We start from the raw sequence: 21,486 nt of genomic DNA on the forward strand, positions 1-21,486 counted from the left end.
CTGGGGGCTGTGCCAGATGCTCTCTGCACTCTCTGCTCTGCTCCCCTTGGCAGGGCTGCAGGATCAGGGATGACACTGGAGCCAGGCTGGCAGGGCTGGATGGATCAGGAGGGCGCTGGAGCCAGGCTGGCAGAGCTGGATGGGTCAGGAGGGCACTGGAGCCAGGCTGGCAGGGCTGGTGGATCAGGGAGGGCACTGGAGCCAGGCTGGCAGGGCTGGATGGATCAGGAGGGCGCTGGAGCCAGGCTGGCAGGGCTGGTGGATCAGGAGGGCACTGGAGCCAGGCTGGCAGGGCTGGATGGGTCAGGAGGGCGCTGGAGCCAGGCTGGCAGGGCTGCAGGATCAGGGATGGCACTGGAGCCAGGCTGGCAGGGCTGCAGGATCAGGGATGGCACTGGAGCCAGGCTGGCAGGGCTGCAGGATCAGGAGGGCACTGGAGCCAGGCTGGCAGGGCTGGTGGATCAGGGATGACACTGGAGCCAGGCTGGCAGGGCTGATGGATCAGGAGGGCACTGGAGCCAGGCTGGCAGGGCTGGTGGATCAGGAGGGCACTGGAGCCAGGCTGGCAGGGCTGGATGGATCAGGAGGGCACTGGAGCCAGGCTGGCAGAGCTGGATGGATCAGGAGGGCACTGGAGCCAGGCTGGCAGGGCTGCAGGATCAGGGATGACACTGGAGCCAGGCTGGCAGGGCTGGATGGATCAGGAGGGCACTGGAGCCAGGCTGGCAGGGCTGGATGGATCAGGAGGGCACTGGAGCCAGGCTGGCAGTGCCCGTGTGTGCCCCTGTGTGCCCCAGCTGCCCCATTCCTGCTCACCATGTGTTAACAGGGCAGCAGCCTGGGGACTGCATTTCCAGGAGCCACATGGGCTTTCCCCTCACTGCACTGGTGTGGGGTGTGCAGGAGTGGAGCCCTTCAGACACTCCAAGTGTCCCCCAAAAGGAGCAGCAGCTGCATTTGTGGGCTCTGCTCGTGCATCATGAGCAGCAGGAGCTGCCAGCACGTTTTTCTCCTTCTACGCACTCAGGTCGTTGTGTGACCTCTCCTTCTTGATTTATTTGGCAGTTTCTCTCTGTGGGAAGGCAGCAGGATGGGTGTGTTTCAGCCCATCAATGTTCTGCTCTACACCAGCCTATTTGCATTCACTTTTGTCTGATGAATGCACCCAGTGCTTTCCTAAATGTCTGGAGTCATTTCTGGGTGAGGTGGCACTGTCTTGTGCTGTGAACATACTTCTGTGTCATCTGCAGATAAAAATTTACATCTCAGGTTTGATTTCCTCCCAAAGGAAGTGAAATTAGTGTGAGATTTTGCTTGGCTCATGCAGGTGTATCAGGAATGTTTGCCTTCTGATACATTTGCATGTAGGTGAGTGCAAAGGCAGATTTTATTTTAACCACATGTAGACAAGTGAGTTTGATGAATGGGTTTATTATTCTGGAAGGTGCTTATTATATTATACTTCTCTTTGCCTTTGTCTTTAGGGAGAACTCTTTAACCACTTCAGGGATTGATTTCCTCTGATTAGAGGGTAGTTTGTCTTCTGAATCCATTATCCTGGATGAAAGTCCACAAGTTTATTCCATTTTACGGTGCAGCTGGAATTTCATTGTGTGTGTATTATACAAATGAGGACCAAATGCAAAGTATTCCATAAGGGCTCATTTGAATTGATGAGTGGCCTTTTCTTATAGAATTATCTTGCTGGATTGCAGGTAGGGATGGAAAAGAGCCTGGTGGCTCATCCTGCCTGCAGCAAAATAGTGCCCTTTTACTTCTCTCCTTCTTTTGAAATTTGAAAATTCTGGCTCATACTTTCACAAAAAAAGAAAAAAAAAGAAAGGAAAAAGAAAAATTTCCCAGTTTATTTGACCTTTCCCATTGATATGATTGTTCCCTTGCCAGTGGAGTGTCAGTGCTCTGCAATGATGGCCAGATCTGGGATAGTGACTGTACAGAAGGGATGAGGATGGGCAGGAGGAGCAGGTGAATAAGCCCCATGTACCCACAGCCTCCATCTCCTCTGAACTCACAGAAACATGAGCTCTGATTTAATCTCCTAAGCTTCTACTTAGGTTTTCACTTCTCTGTAGGAATGCAGCATTTCTGGAGTGCCTGACTGGCAGAGGAGGATTTGAGGGGAAAGGGAGAGACAGCTTCCAGGCAGTTTCACTAACAGCAGCTTATTATAAATTTAACAGATGAACTGTCAGTTTCTCAGGTGTGTGCTCACTACAACCCTTCCTTGGATTCTCCACTGGCCATAGAAAAAAATTAATTTCTAAGGTGCTCAGCTAATGTAGTGCATTTAATTGCTCAATAAGGTGTTCCTTGGTTTAAAGTTTGCAGCCTTCTTTATTCCTTTCATCATGTCTCATAATACTGAACTGTGTTGTAGAAGGTAACTTTAGTGTGTTTTTAAAATATGCTTGTATTTTCTCAATGATTATTGTAGGAGGCATGGAGGAATTTTGTTCTACTCAGGGTCAGCTGTCAGTGAGTGAAACTTTTTCCTTTCAGTCAGACTGATCACTTTATTATTTTTCCCCCACTTGTCTAAGTTGATAGGCACAGCAGGACTGAAATAATACTTTGTATGACTTGAAATTTCTGGGAAGATTTTATTTTTTAAAATAAATTCTGTAACTTAAGAAGTTAGACATTTGCAAGTGGTTCACCTGTCTGATGTAAGATTTTTTTAAGCAGAAATACACATATAGCACATACTTTCTTTAAAGTATGTGCTATATATATACATACACATACTTTCTTTAAAGTTTCTGGAAAGCACCCTGAATTTTGGGGTTGGTGGCAGCTTTTCCTCCTGTTCTTTGTACCATGCAATCTTTGTATTATCACAGTCCCTTTGCACTGTCAAACCTCTACATAAAATCTCTGATTTTCTTTTAATTTACATCACTGAAATGACATTTGGATTTTTTTGTTGGCTGTTCCTATGGCACAGCTTAGCTGGAGGAGAACACACCTGGGCAGCTTTGCTCCTGCCTCTGCCTGTGCTCTGTTTGTTCCCCTGCAAAGACATTTTCAGGGCTACACTCACCTGTCTTGATCCTTCTGGCGAAACTTCCAGTGGTGGGGAATGGCAGAAAATCGTAGGTTTGTTTGAAAGTGATGATGCAGAAGGAGGGAAATAAGTTGAGCAATTTTTAAAAAAGCAAATGAAAGTGTCAGCACAGTGGTCCAAAGTCAGGGAGGGGATGGAAGCAAGGAAGGATCTTCGTCTGGTAAATTTATTTTCAAAATTCACACTTTTTGCTAAATGTAAATGATAGCCTAGGAAAAAACTGCTTGGAATACACAGTAAATGATGTTGCCAGGATACTTCCTGATCATGTTAATTAAACTGTCCCACAGATTGGGCTTAATTACTGCATAATTTGCATTTTGGAAATGATGGTAGGCACTACTAAAGAAAGCTCTTGTTCTGCTAGCAGAAAGAACATTGTACATGAATTAATTTCCAGGGGAAGAAGTCGCCAGACTAATATAATGGTGTATCTTGAAAGGGAAGATTTTTGATAATGAACTGACATATACCTCATTCCTCTTAGCAAGATGACATTTTATATTTGCTCCACTAAGTTCCTCAGAGGCTTCATCTACCAGCCTTCCTCTTGTTGGCTATTTCTTTAATTGCAACAACCACTGTTGCTTTCAGGGCTGCTGGTGATGAAGCAGATATTAGTTAACATGTGTAAAGAGGCAAAATATTTGTTCCAAGGCCCAAATCTGATACTGCATATGCATTGCTGGTGATGTGCTTCACCACCCTCCCAAGTTAAACTACCTCTTAAGCTATCAGCTTCTCCTTGTCTTGCTTTTTATTCTGATATGTCTCTGGTTTGAAACTTCAGATATATCATCCTGCTTGTGGAGGCCTGAGGACAGATGGGAAAATGCAGAAATATCTCTCTGCCCTCCAGGTCTGAGTTCAGGTGTTACTGCTTGGAGGCCTCAAGCAGGCACCTCTTGGGGCAGTGGCTGTGTGGCTTCCTAGTGCTAGAAAAAAGGATTTTGCATCTGCATTTCTGCCAGGGCAGTTTTGTACCTCTTTACCCTGCTTTGAGTTCAGTGACGTTCCTGCAGCCACGTTTAACTGCAGGGCTCTGATGGGACTTTGAAAAACAAGACAAAGCATCAGAACTCCTGCAAGAATGAAGACAAGAAAACAACTGTTTTATTTGGGGAAAAAAAAAATCTTCTGAACACAGCAATTTCCCAATTTAGACTGCTAATTGCTTTGCATGATACCGTTGCTAGGATATGCATTTCCGATGTGACTTGTATGTTTTAATTCTGGTTTTTTTTTTCTTTGCTCTGTGACCAGGTGATCATAAACAGCACCATCACCCCCAACATGACCTTCACCAAAACATCTCAGAAGTTTGGGCAGTGGGCAGACAGCAGAGCCAACACCGTGTTCGGGCTGGGCTTCCCCTCCGAGCAGCAGCTGACAAAGGTAACAGGGCTCACTGCCGGGTGCAAGGGTGTTTGCTTATGGGAAATGCAGCCTGGCACATCTCCAGAGGTAACAGGGCTCAGTGCAGGGTGCAAGGGCTGTTTGCATCTTGGAAATGCAGCCTGGCACATCTCCAGAGGTAACAGGGCTCACTGCAGGGTGAAAAGGCTCTTTGCTTATGGGAAATGCAGCCTGGCACATCTCCAACCTGTAGGCTGGCGATCTACTGCAGGTCCTGCTCAGCACTTCAGGTCACTCATCTCTGGAATTACCAGAATTACCAGAATTATCATCCCTGGAATTACCAGAAATACCACCTCTGGAATTCCAGAATTACCATCCCTGGATGGTTTTTTTTCTGGTATAATGCCAGAATTACCAGAATCACCATCCCTGGAATTACCACCTCGGGAATTACCAGAATTACCACCTCTAGAACTACCAGAATTGCCATCCCTGGAATTTCCAGAATTACCATCCCTGGAATTACCATCCCTGGAATTACCATCCCTGGAATTACCAGAATTACCATCCCTGGAATTACCAGAATTACCACCTCTGGAATTACCAGAATTACCGTCCCTGGAATTCCAGAATTACCATCCCTGGAATTCCAGAATTACCATTCCTGGAATTACCACTGCCTGTGGGTGGCAGTGAGTGCTGCTGCAGGGGATGAGTAGCCAGGGAGAGCTGATGTCAGGCTTGCTGACAAAACTGCCTCTGCATTAGCACCTCATCCTGAGTTTGGTATTAATGAAACCCTTCCCTGGACTAGGAGCTGGGTGCATTAGCAGGCTTGGAAAGGCTAGAGCAGCCTCTTGTTCTGGATAAGCAGCACCTGAAAATACTCCTGTGTCACTGGAGTGGTGGTCTTGACAAGTGCTTAGCGAGCAGCTGAGATGATTGTTTGTTCATGTGGTAAAAAGCCCCACTTATCTCACACATGCTTGACTCCTGAGGCATTGGCTGCTTGGCTCTGGGCTTCATGAGTGACCTCAGCGGGTGTCCTTGGGCATGCCACAGCCTCTCAGGCTGCTGTGCTCTCCTGGCTTTAATAAGAAAAGGATCAGGAGAAGAAGGCATTTCTTGTGGTGTGTAAAGCAGCAAAGGCAGAGCACTGCACTAGAAGGGCTTCCCTATCAAGGGAGTTGTTACAGGAATTTATTTTAGTAAGGCTGCCTTGATAAGTTTGTGCATTTTCTAGAGAATTGCATTTTTGCAAGTGTTTCTTAAAAGTTATTTTAATTTTCATATGTTAAATTAGTTTTGGACTTGTGATCCCCATAAAAGTACCATGGCATTAATCTGTTATTCAGGGATGATAAAGGCATGATGTGCAAAGCTGGTTTAAAAATTAGTTGCTGGAGATGGATGTGTTTTATGATGGTTACTCAGGTGTACAGGACTGCTCATTTCACCCATGCATTTTCTTCACACTTCACTTGGGAGTAGAGAAGGATTAAAATGGACCTAGGGAATAATTTTTTTTAGTAACAGATAAACATGATATAATTATGATATAATGCAAACCTTTGGACACTGCATGGGAGAATTAGCACCTCTGGATAGCAGTGTTTAATCCTGGATTACTGCAGTTACACCTCTGTAATGTGACACGAGTGCCTCAGTGGCAAACTGGGGCTGAACTTGCACCCTGAGCCACATGGAGCAGGTGCTGCTGGGTCTGGCTCAGGAGAAGAGAGGTAAATAATGAGATAAGGCACTGGGTTCACTATAGTGAGACAGGAGGTACATTTGGAGGACTTTGCACCCTAATCTGAGAAATTTTAGCATGTTCTGCAGACCTTATCAAACACACTCAGAAGAAATGCTCTGCTGGTATCAGCTCATCAGTGTTCATGTGGCCAGTCTAGAGCCAGTGTGAATAACCTGGGTCATTCATGTGGGCACAGGGGCACCAGCCCCAGCTGTGTTTCTTCCCAGGTCATTTTGTACATTTGTTTGTGCTGCTTGATCTGCTGAGGAGCCCATTGCCCAAAATGCAACCTTCTACCTGCATGAAAGGCTTTCCAAATCAGCAGAAAGTCTTTTTCTGGTCAGAATATTGAGAGGGAGTTCAAGGAGGGAACTTCTAAAAATAGCTTGAGATGATTTTTTAAAAAAGAAAAAACCCCAAACTCTGACAGTTATCTAGCTGCAAAATATAGGAAAACCTGTTTTATTATCACCATGTAAAGCAATGGGACAAAGATACTTCTTTATTGTCTGTGCTTCTCAGTTTAATTATTGAGCCATTAGTAAGAAAGATCAGAGTTGAGAGTGAGATTACAGCTATATAAGCGTACTGGGAATAGTAAAATCAAGTTTCATTTTATATTAATATCATTATACTCTTATAAAAGATATAAATTAAAGCTTGCCTATTTTACAGGAAATAATTGAAGTGCTTAGTCAGGAATTGGAAGGGCACACTAAAACCTCCCTAAACCAGAGATCAATAGCCCTGGCTTAAAATAAATATAAATAAATAAAGCTGAAAAATGTCTGTCGAAAGCAGCAGAAAATAATGAGGCAGGAGAAGAGGTTAGCATGCCTAAAAATGCCTGCATTTTAAAGTATATTGCTTGGCCTAATAAAAGATATTGCCTCATTCTGATGCTTTGCTTCTCTTGAGATACTTCAAGCATTAATCCATACCTGTAGGGAAAAGCAGTTCAAATTAAACATGAGCCATTAATGAAAACTGCATTCTGTGACCCAGTAACCTAATTACCATTCCCATTGATTGGGAGAATCCCAGGGCTTAGGGCTGGTGTCCCACTCAGGGTCCTGTTCCCCTTCTGCAGGACTCACTGACCCTCCTTTCCCCACCCTGTGCTCGGAGGGGTCTCAAGGCATCATTCAAATGTTGTTTCGTCCAGGCAGGAATCACAGAAAGTGACAGCGTGTGTGGGGTGGGCAGGCAGGGCTGGTGCTGCAGGCAGAGCTGAATTTTACACACCAAGGGCTGAATTTTGCACACCAAGGGGTTAAGGAAGATTTCTGTTCTCCTTCAGGGTGCTGTGTGTGAGGAGCTGCAGGTATCCAAGGGCACAGGGACAAAGATTTACACGGGTGAGAAACCCAGTAAAGCCAGACTTTGCACATCATAAAGCAGCTGCCTCTGGCCCCTGGGAAGCCCTGGACTTTATTTCTCTGCACATTTTGTGTGCCAGTCACTGCATTGCAGGGCAGCGAGCTCGGGGCAGAGGCTGCCCCTGTCTCAGCACAGCCCTGGTGCAGCTGGGATCAGAGCTGGACATGCCCTGGCTGGGACACAGCAAATCACTGGGCACTTTCTGGGGTAAAAAATCTTGTTGGGAGCCCCTGTGCTCTGTGCTGATCCCAGGAGAGCCACAGGAAAAGCAGGAGTGTGCTGAGGGTCACGGCACAGCACTGCTCCCCCAGGGCTGTCACATCACCCAGCCTTCTGCAGTCCCAGGGGAACATGAAATATTTATGAGCCTGCTTTGGGTGGGAGCAGCTGTTTCATCTGATACTGGCACAATTTGTCAGTAGGAGACATAAAACATAATGCCAGACCAGGAGCTTAAAATTTATGCGTACAAAATCATGCTTTTTAATGTATAAAATGCTGAGGAGCTCTATTTGAATATATATATATATATATATATATATTTCTCCTGGTGGCAAACTGACTGTGAATTTGAACAGCCTTTCAATAATTTGTGCAATGCACAGTAGCACCCTTGAGTCCCCATTAGATTTCACTGGCCAAGACTCCTAATCAAGCAGTGCTCGTGGCTGCAGCTGCCTGGCCAAAGGGCTGAACAAGTGTTGGTGGCAGCAAATCTTCTCCATGATGCAGCTTAGTCACAGTCCTGGGGCAGGGGAAGGCACATCCTGTAATCCATGATGGATTATTGGGGTGGGATTCGGTTGGCAACTCTCCTACTCCAGTTTTTGTGGGGTTTTCTTGCTGATTTTGGGAACTTTGCCAGAGGGCAAGCATGGACCTAAGGAGAAGAAACGTGATGAATTCTCGAAGTTGGTTTTGGGTATTTAGATTTTCATTGACCCTTGAGACCACACTTACCAAGTTTTCATTTACTGAACACACTTTTTATTAGGAATTTGACATTCATTAAGAATGTAATGGTTTGATGGCTCAAAGTCAACTTAGACCTTGGAGGTGGAGCATGATTTTGTGATATTAATTGTCAATTATTTGTGTTTGGGCAGAAGCAGTTGGTTACTAGAGGGAAATGTGATTTCTCCTGGCGCTTTGTCTGTGCCACAGTGTTGGACAGCCTCGAGCCCTGGGTGGCTCCAGAGCCTCCTGCTCTGCTCCTGTGCAAGGGATGCTGCAGAGCTGGGGCTGGCACTGCCCCTCTCAGAGCAGCAATCACTTTCTAAATGCAAATGTGTTTAATACAAGTGTTGTGAACTAGAGACATGACTGATACCGTTTATGCAATGAGGTCATTATTGGGTTAGTATTGAAGATTAGCATTGCTCAATCATATGCAATTTTTCATTATGGAAATGTGGGAAAATGTCCTTTTCTTCCCAGCTCACATAATTTTTCACAGCAGTCTCCTGTGTGCTTTAGGAAGATAGCTGCAAAAATAAAATTTGATAGATCACTTCCAATTCTTTTTGTCTGTTCATATTTCGTATCGTCCATGAAGAACTCTCATAAATTTTTCATACATAAGATGAAGAGATTTGTCATAAAAGAGAAAGATTTATTATAAAAGACAGACTCAAAACAGCCTTACACTATCCACAAGAAACACAAATGTAGAACTTACTATTGATATAATATTTTAGAAATAATCAGCTGGTTATAGCTGCTCTGTCACAGCAGGAGAGATGCTCTGTGTAAAGTTAGAGTTAAATCACTGAAGGCACGAATGTAATGTGGTTGTTCTTAACGATCTGTGGAGTGCTGGAGAGGCAATCAAGGCATTTGTGCGTGTAGTGACTGCAGTGCCATCAGCTGGAAGTGCTGCCATCCCAGGGCTGGCTCCTTGTGTGTGCAGTGCCAGCTGTGGGGCAGGAGAGCTGATCCCACAGCTCCATCCTCACCCCAGCCCTGCCTTGTGTGTGCAGTGCCAGCTCTGGGGCAGGAGAGCTGATCCACAGCTCCATCCTCACCTCAGGGTGCCCCCACAGCATCACTCACCTGCCAGAACGTGCCCATCCCTGGGGTGTAACCATGGTGTGTGTGGGGGGCTGTTGGAAATTGCCATTTGTGTGTGTTACACGTGTAAATCCACATTTCTTTCAGACCAAATGGAGAAGATTTGTTTAATCAGTCTCTACAGTGCAAATTTTACTGAGAGAGCATGCTAAATACCTGCTGTAAATCTAAAGTTAGAAGGCAAGATTGCTAAATGGATAATGTTTCTTTCTATTCTTTCCAAACTGTAAATTTGGATGGTTTTTTCATGCTTTTATTTACAGTTTTTTCATAAGTGTTCTGAATTATCCAAGGGTATAATGGCAATCCTTTTGTCACAAACTGTGCAATAAGCACATCTGTTTATATTTTTACTTTTAAAATGTCTTGCCTTTCTAGCATTTCAAGTTTCTCAAAACACAGGCAAGAAAGACCAAGCAGTGTTAGCTGAAAGATAAAGTTACTAATTCTTATAGTAGATACATCATCATTTTAAAAACAAATTATGCATTATACCTTTTTTTCCATCTTTGAAATCCTCTTAAAATTTTAAACACTGTTTAAAGTGTCTGAAGCCCTGCAACCCTGACTGGCTGTGATAACACTTGTATTTCAAAAATGCCAGGCTGGCTTTGGAGCAGATATCCTACAGCAACTCACAGATGTTGGGATTGTTACCTTCCATCTTTATCTTTCCTTTCCCTCACCACTCCCAGTTTGATATATCCCTCTTACAGGAGGCACTCAAGCTTTTATCTGAAGTCTTCTACCTTTATTGTTGAAAGTAATAAGAAAATTGGAGCAGAAAATCTCTGGTTTTGTACAACTCCATCATACATTGAGATCTACCTTCTTCTCCTTTTTCCCATATCTTGATAATCCCTTGCTTACCTCCTGCAGATGAACTTATTTGCATTCTTTAATTTAATTCACTTGCTCTTAGGAATAGAAGGCATTGATACTATTTTTATCCAAACATATGTCTCTAATACTTTTGTCTTTAATACACTGTCAACACCAAGGGAAACAGACAAGGGGGAGGAAATAAACAGAACCAAATCAAACCAGGAGACACCAACAGTTCCTTTTCCTCCATGGGCTTTTACTGTGCTTGGCCAGAGTTATAGAGATGCTCCTCTTTTACAAACACCCACGCTTCTCTTGGAAGAACCATCCTTCCAAAGAATTAAAATGTTTTCTCTTGCCAAAAATTCTAAATTAATAAAATTAGTTGTTCACTTTTGGACATCTATACCATATGAAGATAGCAATCTAATGGTTTGTTAGATGATAAATCATGTTGATAAATATCTTTCATGCTTTTTGTAGTTTGCAGAGAAGTTCCAAGAAGTAAAAGAAGCTGCCAAACTTGCAAGAGACAGATCTCAAGAGAAAATTGAAACCTCAAGCAATCATTCACAGGTTAGTAATTTAGCTTGAATACCTGTACATATACAGGATAAATAATTTAAAGTTAAATTTTCAAATGGACTGTGCCAGCTTCTGGCAGCCAGCTTCAAGTATATAAAATGGAGATTGCTGAAGGTAATTGTCAGCTGCTGGACATTAGCATTGTCACAGGAATATTTTTTATCCATCCACGCTCTTTACTTTCATTTAAATCTAATTTTTTCAGCAGTCCTTGAGCTGTTACAACTTTTTTAATAACAGGCAAAGCTATACATCCTTTGATTTGTACTGTTAAACAGAGTTTGAGTCACTGGGAAGTCAGTGTAATGCTTCAGCAGACAGTGAATGAGATCCATCAGTATCCTTCTTTGTCATCTGTCCCACCCACTCCTGTGGCATTTGCTTTGCCTGGCTTTGTGTCCAGTGTTCCCTGGGCAGCTGTGGTGAGGGAACAGGAGGGTTTTAGGGGTGTTGGAAGAAGCCTGTGTTGTAGATCTGCACAGAACCCTCTGCTGGGAGCATCCTGGTGCCACCAGTGCCCAGCGAGGTCTGGGTTCCTACAAACTGGAGGATTTGAGTGTGGTCCCAGGCTCTCTGCAGGGCTGGCTGTGTTTTCATGTGCATTCCTTTAGGTGAGAGTGAGCCCTGCTCAGCAGGTGTTCCTGGCCTGGGCTAGTGTTGAAGGAAAGTTAGACTGATTTTGATCAGAGGAATTCAGATGAATGATCAGGAAAAGCTGCTGAATGGTTTCAGTGTTGTAACCACCCCCATTTGTGGGGCCCACAAATATTAATCTGAGTGGCTGACTTTGGACACTCATTTTGTAAAGAATGTTGTCATGGTCTTTGTAGTTCTCTTTGTTTGTTCTCTGTTGGTGGTCAGCACCAAGCAGTGTGTCAACAGTATGTCTTTGTAGGAGCAGTACTATTTTTGTTTGTTTGTTTGTACTTTGTGTGTTGTATTGTTTCATTATCTTAAAAAAACCAAACAACTTTTGAAAAACACAAGCCTTATCGAGGAAAAAAGCTTTTTAAAAGTTTTGAACTCTTTAAACTTCCATCTGTGTATCACTGTAATTTTTTCATTCTTTTTAAACAGACCAGCTTTGCAGCCAAGATGAAAAGGGTATGTGTGTGTTACCACTGTTCTGCCAGGAGAGCCGAGGTCTCAGCCAAGTGGTGTGGGATCAAGATTACAAAGAGATTGGTGTTGTGGTCTTGCAGGAGGTGCAGGAGACACCCAGTGTTGGTTTGTGTGTTGTGCTGCAGGAGTCTGGACGGGAAACACCCTCCTCCACCCGAGCTTCAAGCGTGAACGGCACCGACGACGAGAAGGCATCGCACGGCGGCCCTGCCGAGGCGCATCTCAAATCTGAGAATGATAAATTAAAATTTGCTCTAGCCCAAAGGTGAAGTTCCTGTAGAACATAAATTGCATTGGAAAAGTGTGTGCTGTAATTATCTGAGGGATGATGATATTAACAGAAATTATTCAGATTGTAATTAATTTGAAATGGTGCTGCAGAATGGATAAATGGACAGATTTTAGCAAGCATCTCCTGATATCCAGTTGAGAAATATTTCCCATTTCATTTATTCCTGATGTAGTTTGTGAAGAAATAAGCCCTCTTTTATTCTGCTGATGCCAACTCTTATAACCATCTTCTTTCAGGAAGTTTTAGAACTACAGAAATAACATTAAAGCCATAGGGGAGCAATTGCTGCTGATAACATGTGAAGCCAATCTGTCTTTGAGTTTGCTGCACTTACTTTGATGAAAATAGATATGGATATTTAAAATTATGAAAGGGAATGAACTCAACCATAAAAAGTTGAAGTGAGAAGTATAATTTCATCAGAGTGCTTGGAAATCTTAGGGGATATTTCTAAATTGTGGTCAGAGCCCCTTGAAATCACATTTTTTGCTATTTGCTTTGATAAATAATTTGGAAATGCTGAGAAGAGTAATTTGCAGCTGTAGTGAAAATACAGGCGCTGCAATATGCAAAGTTACAACATTAAAATAGAGTAATTCTCTATTGGGATCTTGCCTTGTCTGCCTCTTGCATGTGAATGTGTATCTGTGAATGGAAGGAAAATCTAACAAGATCAAGCTACTCTTAAAAAAGTATTTAAAAAACAAAGCATCACTGTAAGCAGCATTATCGAGTGAGCAATTCAAGGTTGCATATATTATGTTTGAAGTACTACTTCTCTCTTTATTGACATTTCAGTAGCTTAACCTGCTTCAAACAGTAATGTGAGCTCATTCCTCTTGCTGAAGACACCTCCACAGGCAGGCAGCAAGTAGCACACAGGGAGTTTCAAAGCCTTCCTCCCGTTCACCCTCTAATCTTGTGCTCTGTGCTGCAGCTCAAAGCTTTGGGGAATGAGTAGTTTAATTCTGCAGCATTATGTAACACTTTTATAGTTAAGACTCAGCATTAAAATAAATTCAAATGTAGATCATGTCAAGCCCCTGAAACGTTCCATTTGGAGTTGCTGTGCCATCTGCAGATGTGCAGAGTGGCTGTGCTGCAGGGCTGCAGGTGCCCAGCCCCAGGTGCTGCAGCCACACAGCTCAGGGGGTGCCAGGGACCTGCCAGGGTGAGAGCCCTGTGTGCAGGTGGGCAGCTGGACCCTGCAGCCTGCTCTGGCAGCAGGGCTTTAGTTCCAGACACTGGCACTGCTGCTGGGGCTGGTGGATCCCTTTGTTTTGACAGAGGCAGACAAATGAAGGCTTTTGTTCTCCATAGGAATGTCATGGCTAAGGGCAATTCCACACATCTGAGTGCTCTTCCTCCTATTGCAACAAATTAATGGTGAACTCACCAAAGTGGGGGAGTTCGCAGGCAGGTAGAGAACAACAGCTCACAGGGACACAAGGTGAAACCAGCTCATGGTGTCCTGTTTTCCTCAGTTCATCCAACGTGAAGAAGTGGGAGACGGAGCTGCAGTCACTGCGGGAGAGCAACGCGCGGCTCTCCACGGCCCTGCAGGAGTCGGCGGCCAGCATCGAGCACTGGAAGAAGCAGTTCTCAGCCTGCAAGGAGGAGAACGACCAGCTGAGGGGCAAGGTAGAGAACAAACCCACAGGGGAGCTGCCCCTCCTGCCAGCTGCTGCCACCAGGGCTCTGCTCTGGGGTCTCTGCAGCTTCTGGCTGTTTGTGCTGGCAGGTGGAGCTGGTCTGTGAAAGGGGATGGATGGGGGGCTCAGGCAGCTGCTGCCCTCTGCACACAGCAGGCAGGAGGGAGCAGAGGAGCTGCTGCATCACCTGAAGCTCCCTGAGTCAGGATTTGGGAGACTGGGTGTCAGCAAGGCTCTAGAAGTGGGACTGCTATTGCATATCCCTGTCAAAGCTCACTCAAATACTGCCAGATATGGATGAGCAGAAGGCAAAGTTGTGGCCTGGCTGCCAGGCTGAGCAGAATGTGAGGTTATAGCCAGGAACCCAGCCTGGGAACCAGTCAGGATTAGAAGCAAATCCCAGCAGTGTGCAGGGCAATGAGGATGTGAGTTATTTCCTCAGCACTGTGGGCTGTGAGCTGGGACCTCCAGCACTAACACCTGGCACATCTCATGCAGAAACTCGCCAACAGGCATCATCAAAAGCCTTTCCCCTTCATTACTGAGCACATCTCTCAGTTGTGTAAGATGGAGGGTTAGCAATGGCTACAGCAGAGAGCAAGTCAGAAATCTGTGAAGGCTTAGAGTAGTCATTAGTGCCATCTCTCAGATAATGCTGTGCTATCTGCAGCAGCCCCTATGGGCTCAGGGGATCCTGGGCATGGGGATCCTGGTTTCCATGAGCTCTGCTTTTGCAGAGATATTTTCACCCTATTCATCCTAAATGCTTTTGGAAAAGCTGGATACTTTTCCTGCTGTTTAGATGGATCACTGGGGCATTTGAAGTTGAGATCAGCTTGTATCTGTCTGGTGAGGATATTTTTTTGTTTAGCGTTTGCTTTTGAAGAGGGAAGGAATTTCATGTCTTTTTGTGTGTCAGTAGGCTGCAAGCAGTATTTCACTGTTGGAGGGGATTTGGGTTGTTTGTTGGCACTGAAAGTCCTTGTGAAACTTTTTTCTGAGGCCAGAAAAGGCCAGACACCCTTTTTTCTGAGGCCCATACTCACTGTTTATTCACTGGTGTTTTATGGGTGCTCAGTGGAAATGCAGAGATCAAACCAGAGCTGTATTAACTGCTATTACATTAACAAATTAATATCAGTTGTTACATTATTTGGGTTCCTATATCCAGTCTGTTGTGGATAGGGGAGAAGTGAGGGACTGGAACAGTGTGTTATGGGAAAATATCATCATTTGCAGAGTAGTTATTTCCCTTTCTGTACTGTTGCAGGGAAAAGTTGTTCTCATCAACACCTGCCACATCCCAGTAGCTGCACTAGAAAAGAGGAGATTATTAAAGCACCACTGCTTTTACTGCCTCTGCAAAGTCCCCATGCTGATGGCCAGGCTGTGCAGCAGCGCTGTCTGTATAATGCGCTGAATTTCTCTGTGCAGGGAGGTTTTCTGAGGTTTTTCCCAAGTAGGTTCTTGCTCAGTGCTCACATTGCACCACTGCAGTGCCCTGGGAAGTTCCTTCTCCTTTATTAATTGGGTCAGAGTTTTTTGCATATTGCTCTACCTTCAAATGAGGGAAGTTATAATCCCAAAGCAACATGGAGCTGAGAATTAAAGTACATACTTTAATGAGCTGGTCCATTGGCCTGTGGGAAGTGCATCTCCTGGGAGCTGAGTCCAGAGCTGGCAGCAGGAGCTGTGGAGAGAGCAGAGCACATCCCTGGGCGAGAGAACAAAGCTGCAGATGTTGCTCTGAACTGCTTCTCCCCACAAAGTTTTGATGTTGTGTCCCTCATACACCAGCTAGAATAATAAGCAACCCCCAAGAGATTTCTTATCCTAGTGTGTTAAGAAAAACCATTCCTTGTAGCCTTGTATTGGTTTCAGAGGAGTGAAGTGCAGATTTTATCCCCAGTTCCACTTATTTTAGCAGCCCAGTGTTTTGTGCATTCCTGAGTTACAAGAGAGACTGTAAGAGAGAATAAATACAGACCCAGGGTTTCCTAGTGGATGTGTAAATTGTCTCTTTTGAAGGAAAGAAGTGATAATTTGGTTGCAGTGAATCAAATGCTGTGATTTAGGAAACAGATCCCATGGCCATTTCATCAGCTGTGTCCTGCCTCAGATTTTCAGAAATTTGAAAAATTTCACCTAATGTCTGACATTTCTTAAAGATTGAAGAACTGGAGGAACAGTGCAATGAAGTAAACAAAGAGAAGGAAAGAAATGCACAGTTGAGTAGACGTCTCCAGGAGCTGGAAACAGAACTTCAGGACAAAGAGCTGGTGAGTGCCCTGGACACAGAAATGGCATTTTCATGTTTGAGTGGGGCTGCCTGCTTCTCTCCTTGGATGTAGATTTATGGGGTGGCTCACCTGCCACCAGAAGCAGCCTGATGCCTTGGGGTGTTGCCTGTTTCCAGGTTTTCCATGCACAGTCCCTTGTTTGGGAGTGTTTCTCCATCCAAGTTCCATGATGTGTTATGTGCTGTGGCTGCACACTGTAATTTGGCAGGGGTCAGAAAAAAAGATGCTTTTATGTACACAGCACTTGTCCTTGCAGAAGAGCCAGTGGTGAAACTTGGGGCCCAGTGCCAGACAGATGTGTGTGATAACAGATTCATTTGACTCTCCCCATGCCAAAAATTCCTGTAGGCATCAGGATTGCCATTAAAAAGACATCATTTAGAAAATAATTTGGCATCTGTGTAACAAATCCTGTTTCTTTTCTGGATGGCTCATAGGTTGCAGCTTTGCTGGTTTATGGTCTCACTCTGATCTCAGGACTAATGCCAGGAGTGAGAAATTCAGATTCATGTTGAGTACCCCAGTTTTTGACATTACAGGGTGTTAATTTTTCTAAGGAGGATGATGGCTTGGAACCCCAGAACAGTGGGGAAAATACTGAGAAGCTCTTTTTTTTCCCATTGTCACACTGACCAAATGCTCTGAGCTGGCTGAAGAAGAAAAGTGAAGTTTGCCAGTGCAGTAAAGTTTGCCATGTTGCCATTACAGCATCTCTGCAATCTCTGGTGCTCTTAAAAGCTCTGCTGTTGAAGGGGTTTTGTGGTGCTAGGAGGAAATACTTTAGGGAGATGGATTTTGATACACTGTCATAAATACAGTGTTTTTCAGCTCTTTATTTCAAAGGAAATTGTAATGCTGTCTTCCCAGGCTTTCTGTGGCAGTAGCATATAATAGAACAGCCCTTATTCTCTCCTAGAATTCTCCTCAAGGTTCACTTTTTACTCTACCAAATGAACCAGAAAATTGATCGACTTGTGAATTTTATGAGCCTGTCTTCCATTTACACTGAAAATACACTAATCTGTTTTAAAAATTCATGCTTACATTAGCATGTTCTCAATTAGCTCTAAACTACCCATAAGTAATCTTTCATGGCCTGGAATCCATGTGCTGATGGCATTGCCATGTAGGAGCAGCTGCTGATATTCTCCTGGTGCTTGTGCACCAAGTGGTTCCTCTCCAGACCCACATCTCTGATTGTGGACAAGGCTCCTGTGGGGAGCAGTGTCAAATGCTTTGCACAAGCCCAGGTAGGGCAGGGGAACACCCCTGCTGCATTCTCTGGGGGTCATCACCTACAGGGGCACTTTCTGGAGGAGGATCTTGCACTTTTTTTCAAGTCAAGTTGTCCTAATTTCCAACAGAGACATGGATTCCTACTGTTGCTCTTTCCATTGTCTCCCTCCATCAAGTCTGCTCACTTTGGGCAGTGAGGCCAGAACCAAACACAGATTTTGGGGAGGGGGAAGTTTGGTGGTTCTCAGAGCTGTGCCATGGAGGAAAGCCCATCACATCTGTGTGCTGTAGTGATGTCTCTCTATGTGCAGCTGGTAAAGCCACTGTCCTTTTTTTTTTTTTTTTTGCTGTCATATGTCATTGAAATTGTCTAATTTGCTCTTTGCTACCATCTATAAATTGCTTGTAGCATTACAGCCATTCAGATTTCTCTGGTATTTAATACATCTTTTGCATAGTTACATGGTTTAGTTTAACATTTTATTAATAGAATTCGTGGAATTCATGCAAGAGATGGGATTACATTGCCTGTTTTAGAAATGCAAAGTAAAAAATTTAGTGAAAAAATGTATTCTTGTGGAAAATTAGCAATTTTGGAATGCAGGCAGGTTATTTTGATTATTTTCCATCCAAATACTGTGCAGAATACAATAAAATATGCAAAGCCATTTCATCTTTTCAGATTTTCATTATGTTTTAAATTGAAGCTTGCACTAATATTTTTTCTTTTATGTTTTCAAAGGAACTGGAAGAGCTCCGAAAGCAGGGTGAAATTATACCAGAGCTAATGTCAGAATGTGAATCTGTATCTGAACAATTACAGGTACAGTTAGCAGTGAAATTAGTTTCAAAATAGTTGGTGCCTTATCCTTGACTTTTTTCATGTAGCTGTATGCATTTCTCTATTCAAACGTCAGTGTTTCAAGGCAAGAGAAGTCCAGTTTGTAAAAACAAAAAATGCTGATTACATGCAAAATGCACAGTGCCATTCCCAGAACAGCAGTGATGAAATAGCTCCACTGCAGACATTGGTTTGCCTGGGATCATGGAGCATCCATCTCCTGCAATTCCAGGCTGTATCGGTGAAATCCAATCAATAAATAAGCCATCAGGCCAAGTAGAATTTTAAAAAAAAATACCAATAAATCCCAAAGTGCTGAATAAAGCAACTTTATTCCTCAGACAGTATTTCCTAAGTTTGTTTTTCAGGGTTAAACCACCGTAGATAATTCTGTATGTAATTGATGGCACAGTGTCTAATTCTGCCACTGTAGCAATGACACAAATGTATGCACAGTTCACGTTTAAATCCAGCTGAATTTGAAGATATCACCCAAATGACAAAGTCTGATGCAAAGCATCTTTTCCAGTTAATCTGTGTCCTTTCCTGCGTGGGCTTTTAATCTGACACGCTCCTGTCAGCTGCTCTCAGAGGTGCTTGTGTTAATCAGTTTACAGAAGTTGGAGCAAACTCTCCCAGCCCAGCTGCCATTTGTTGCTTTAATTTATGAAATGCTGCTCATCCCTCTTCTCTATGATTCATCTCATTGTCTCTTTTGTCTTTAAGGCTGCTGAGAAAAAGAACAAAGATCTTGAAGAGAAAGTCAGAACGCTAAGGACAGAAGTGGAAGAGAACAAACACAGGCAGACCAACCTTAAAACTGAATTAAAGAATTTTTTAGATGTACTAGACGGGAAGATAGATGAATTACATGATTTCCGACAAGGACTGTCTAAACTTGGGGTTGACAATTAGATGGCAATAGATCTTTTTTGTAATCTAGGGTCTGGATGTTTGATGTTTTTGTTGATCCCAAACGTGTGTTTTACAAAATATAACTAGAATGTTCCACTTGTTTGCATTGGTTTTGTACATAGAGGCTGAAAATTTGCTGTGGGTTTTTTTTTTTTTTGGTGGGTTTCTTTATTTTTTTGTTTGTTTATTTACCAAACCAATCATGCTGCTCACTGAGTTCTGTTGACATTAGAAACTTTCTATATTGCTGCTCTGGCTTTGTGGGGTTGGGAACAGGTAGAGGGTTCTGTCTCAGGAATCTGGAACTAGATCTACCTTAAAATGAATATGCAGTTAGCTGTTGCAGGGAAATTTATATCTTTCTTAAGGGCTGTTGCAACCATAGAAACAGAAAAGAAGTCTTTTTCTTGTCTGGACTATCAGCACTCTTAGCAGAATTGACTTTATTCCGTGGTGGAACAGAGAGATTAGCTGGGGCCCCTGCAGTTTGTACAATGTGCCTGTGATGAGCTGCAGTCAGGAGAATCACTTCTCACAGATACCAGGATCTTTAGGGACCATGTCAATCAGGCCCAATTCAGCCAAAAAAACGCAGTGGATTTCAGATAACCTCTGATGGAGGTTTTGTGTGCTTGCCTGGACCCATAGAGCACAAAGTCAACAATGCAGAAATGAGTTCCAGCTCTTGAAGTCTCACCAGTCAGTGGGAACAGCTTCTCTTGCTTGGCAGCATCACCTCTCTCTGGCCTCCAGTTTTGAACCCATGTAATCCATCATTATGTGCATCTCTGAAAAATGCCCACCTGAGTCTGGGGACCAGGTATTTACTTTGAAAAGTGATATGTTCCTGGTTTGTACAGGACTCATGCCCCTCTGCCTGCAACTTGATTGTTGTTGGTCTGCAGCAGTGAGGAAGGAGAAATGGATCTGAAAAGCGTCATCAGGTCACTGGAAGGTGTTGCTCAGAAGCAAATTTCTACCCAAGAGACTGGCAGGGCAATGGCCATGGGAAATTAAAGTTCTTTCCTAGAATTTCTGCATTCTCTTGCAGTAGGGTAGGAATTAGTCACCAAGTTAGGTTGTACCAAAAAAACCCTCAACCCCAGAGGCAGAAATGCTCTTTTATTCTTGAACTGATTATTCAGCAGCTCTGAGAGTGTGTTGAGAAATTCAAGGTCATTCACTGTGGCCTTCAGTGAGAAGGAAGTTCAATTCATTACAACCAGGGATGTAAAAAGGGTGGGAGAGGAGAATCCAGCCCAAGCCTTGCTCTTTCCCCAAGGATTCCTTCAGCTTCCTTCTCTTCTTTCTCCATAACCTGTATTGAGAGTGTTTAATTAATTAATTAATTGATTCAAGAAAGTACTTCTGTGGACATGACATTGAAATTTGCTTGATTCAGACACCAGTTTGGCTAAGCACTGTTTTAGTGCTTGCCAGCAGGGACTGATATAAACTGGCCATGCTTTCCTTGGAATTTCAAGGCTTTTTCCTTTTTTTGGCACATTTTGATTATTAAAGTGACCTTTAAAAGAAAGGTGGGTTGTAGATGAAACATGCATTGAATAGTTTTTTGCAGATGAATGTATAATCCCCCAGGTGGACATAGGATCTGCAATTGTCCCTTGAATTTTCATTTCATCTCACTGTTACATTATCTTCATTGCCTGTTTTTTAGAATGGACTTTGAGTATTTTTACTTTTACTCCTTTGAAACAATGGATGTAAAGCTAGGACCTTTCATAACCATTATGACCATTTACGTCTCTTTTTTAAAAAATTGATTTAGGCTGTTGATATTTAAAAATAAAAATAAAAATCAGGTACATAGCATGTAGGCGTGTGAAAATTAGACTTTGCCAGCATGGAAGATTCAAAAGTTGCATAATGTGGGGTTAGATCAGACTTCTCAAAATTGAAAATGACGTCAGCAAGTGTGTGGTTGTGCACAAGTAGTCTCCATTTTTAGTCTTTTTATTTGATAGAAAGTCAGATATACACCATAATTTAGCAGGCAGCTCATCCTGCTTCTCCTCTCCTCCCATGCTGCTTTTTGGTCTCTGCATCA

General features: G+C 43.5%; 1 protein-coding gene across 4 annotated transcripts in view; it reads left to right on the top strand.

The window, feature by feature from the left end:
• Positions 1 to 20,696, top strand: part of HOMER2 (homer scaffold protein 2) — a 53,970-nt gene extending 33,274 nt beyond the window's left edge. Inside the window, exons 3-10 of one of the 4 annotated variants that reach the window (XM_054272552.1) lie at positions 4,349 to 4,480; positions 10,959 to 11,051; positions 12,138 to 12,164; positions 12,263 to 12,447; positions 13,959 to 14,115; positions 16,295 to 16,405; positions 18,405 to 18,485; positions 19,230 to 20,696. In XM_054272552.1, coding sequence (XP_054128527.1) covers positions 4,349 to 4,480; positions 10,959 to 11,051; positions 12,138 to 12,164; positions 12,263 to 12,447; positions 13,959 to 14,115; positions 16,295 to 16,405; positions 18,405 to 18,485; positions 19,230 to 19,418 — 975 coding nt within the window. In that variant the 3' untranslated portion in view covers positions 19,419 to 20,696. The remainder of the gene's footprint in view (positions 1 to 4,348; positions 4,481 to 10,958; positions 11,052 to 12,137; positions 12,165 to 12,262; positions 12,448 to 13,958; positions 14,116 to 16,294; positions 16,406 to 18,404; positions 18,486 to 19,229) is intronic. The other 3 variants (XM_054272554.1, XM_054272553.1, XM_054272555.1) reach the window with 3 other exon arrangements.
• Positions 20,697 to 21,486: the final 790 nt, after the last annotated feature.

Source organism: Melozone crissalis, unplaced genomic scaffold (genome assembly GCF_028551555.1).
Source record: "Melozone crissalis strain CALT ecotype California unplaced genomic scaffold, PUWL_Pcris_2 ptg000014l_1, whole genome shotgun sequence".
Classification (NCBI taxonomy): domain Eukaryota; kingdom Metazoa; phylum Chordata; class Aves; order Passeriformes; family Passerellidae; genus Melozone; species Melozone crissalis.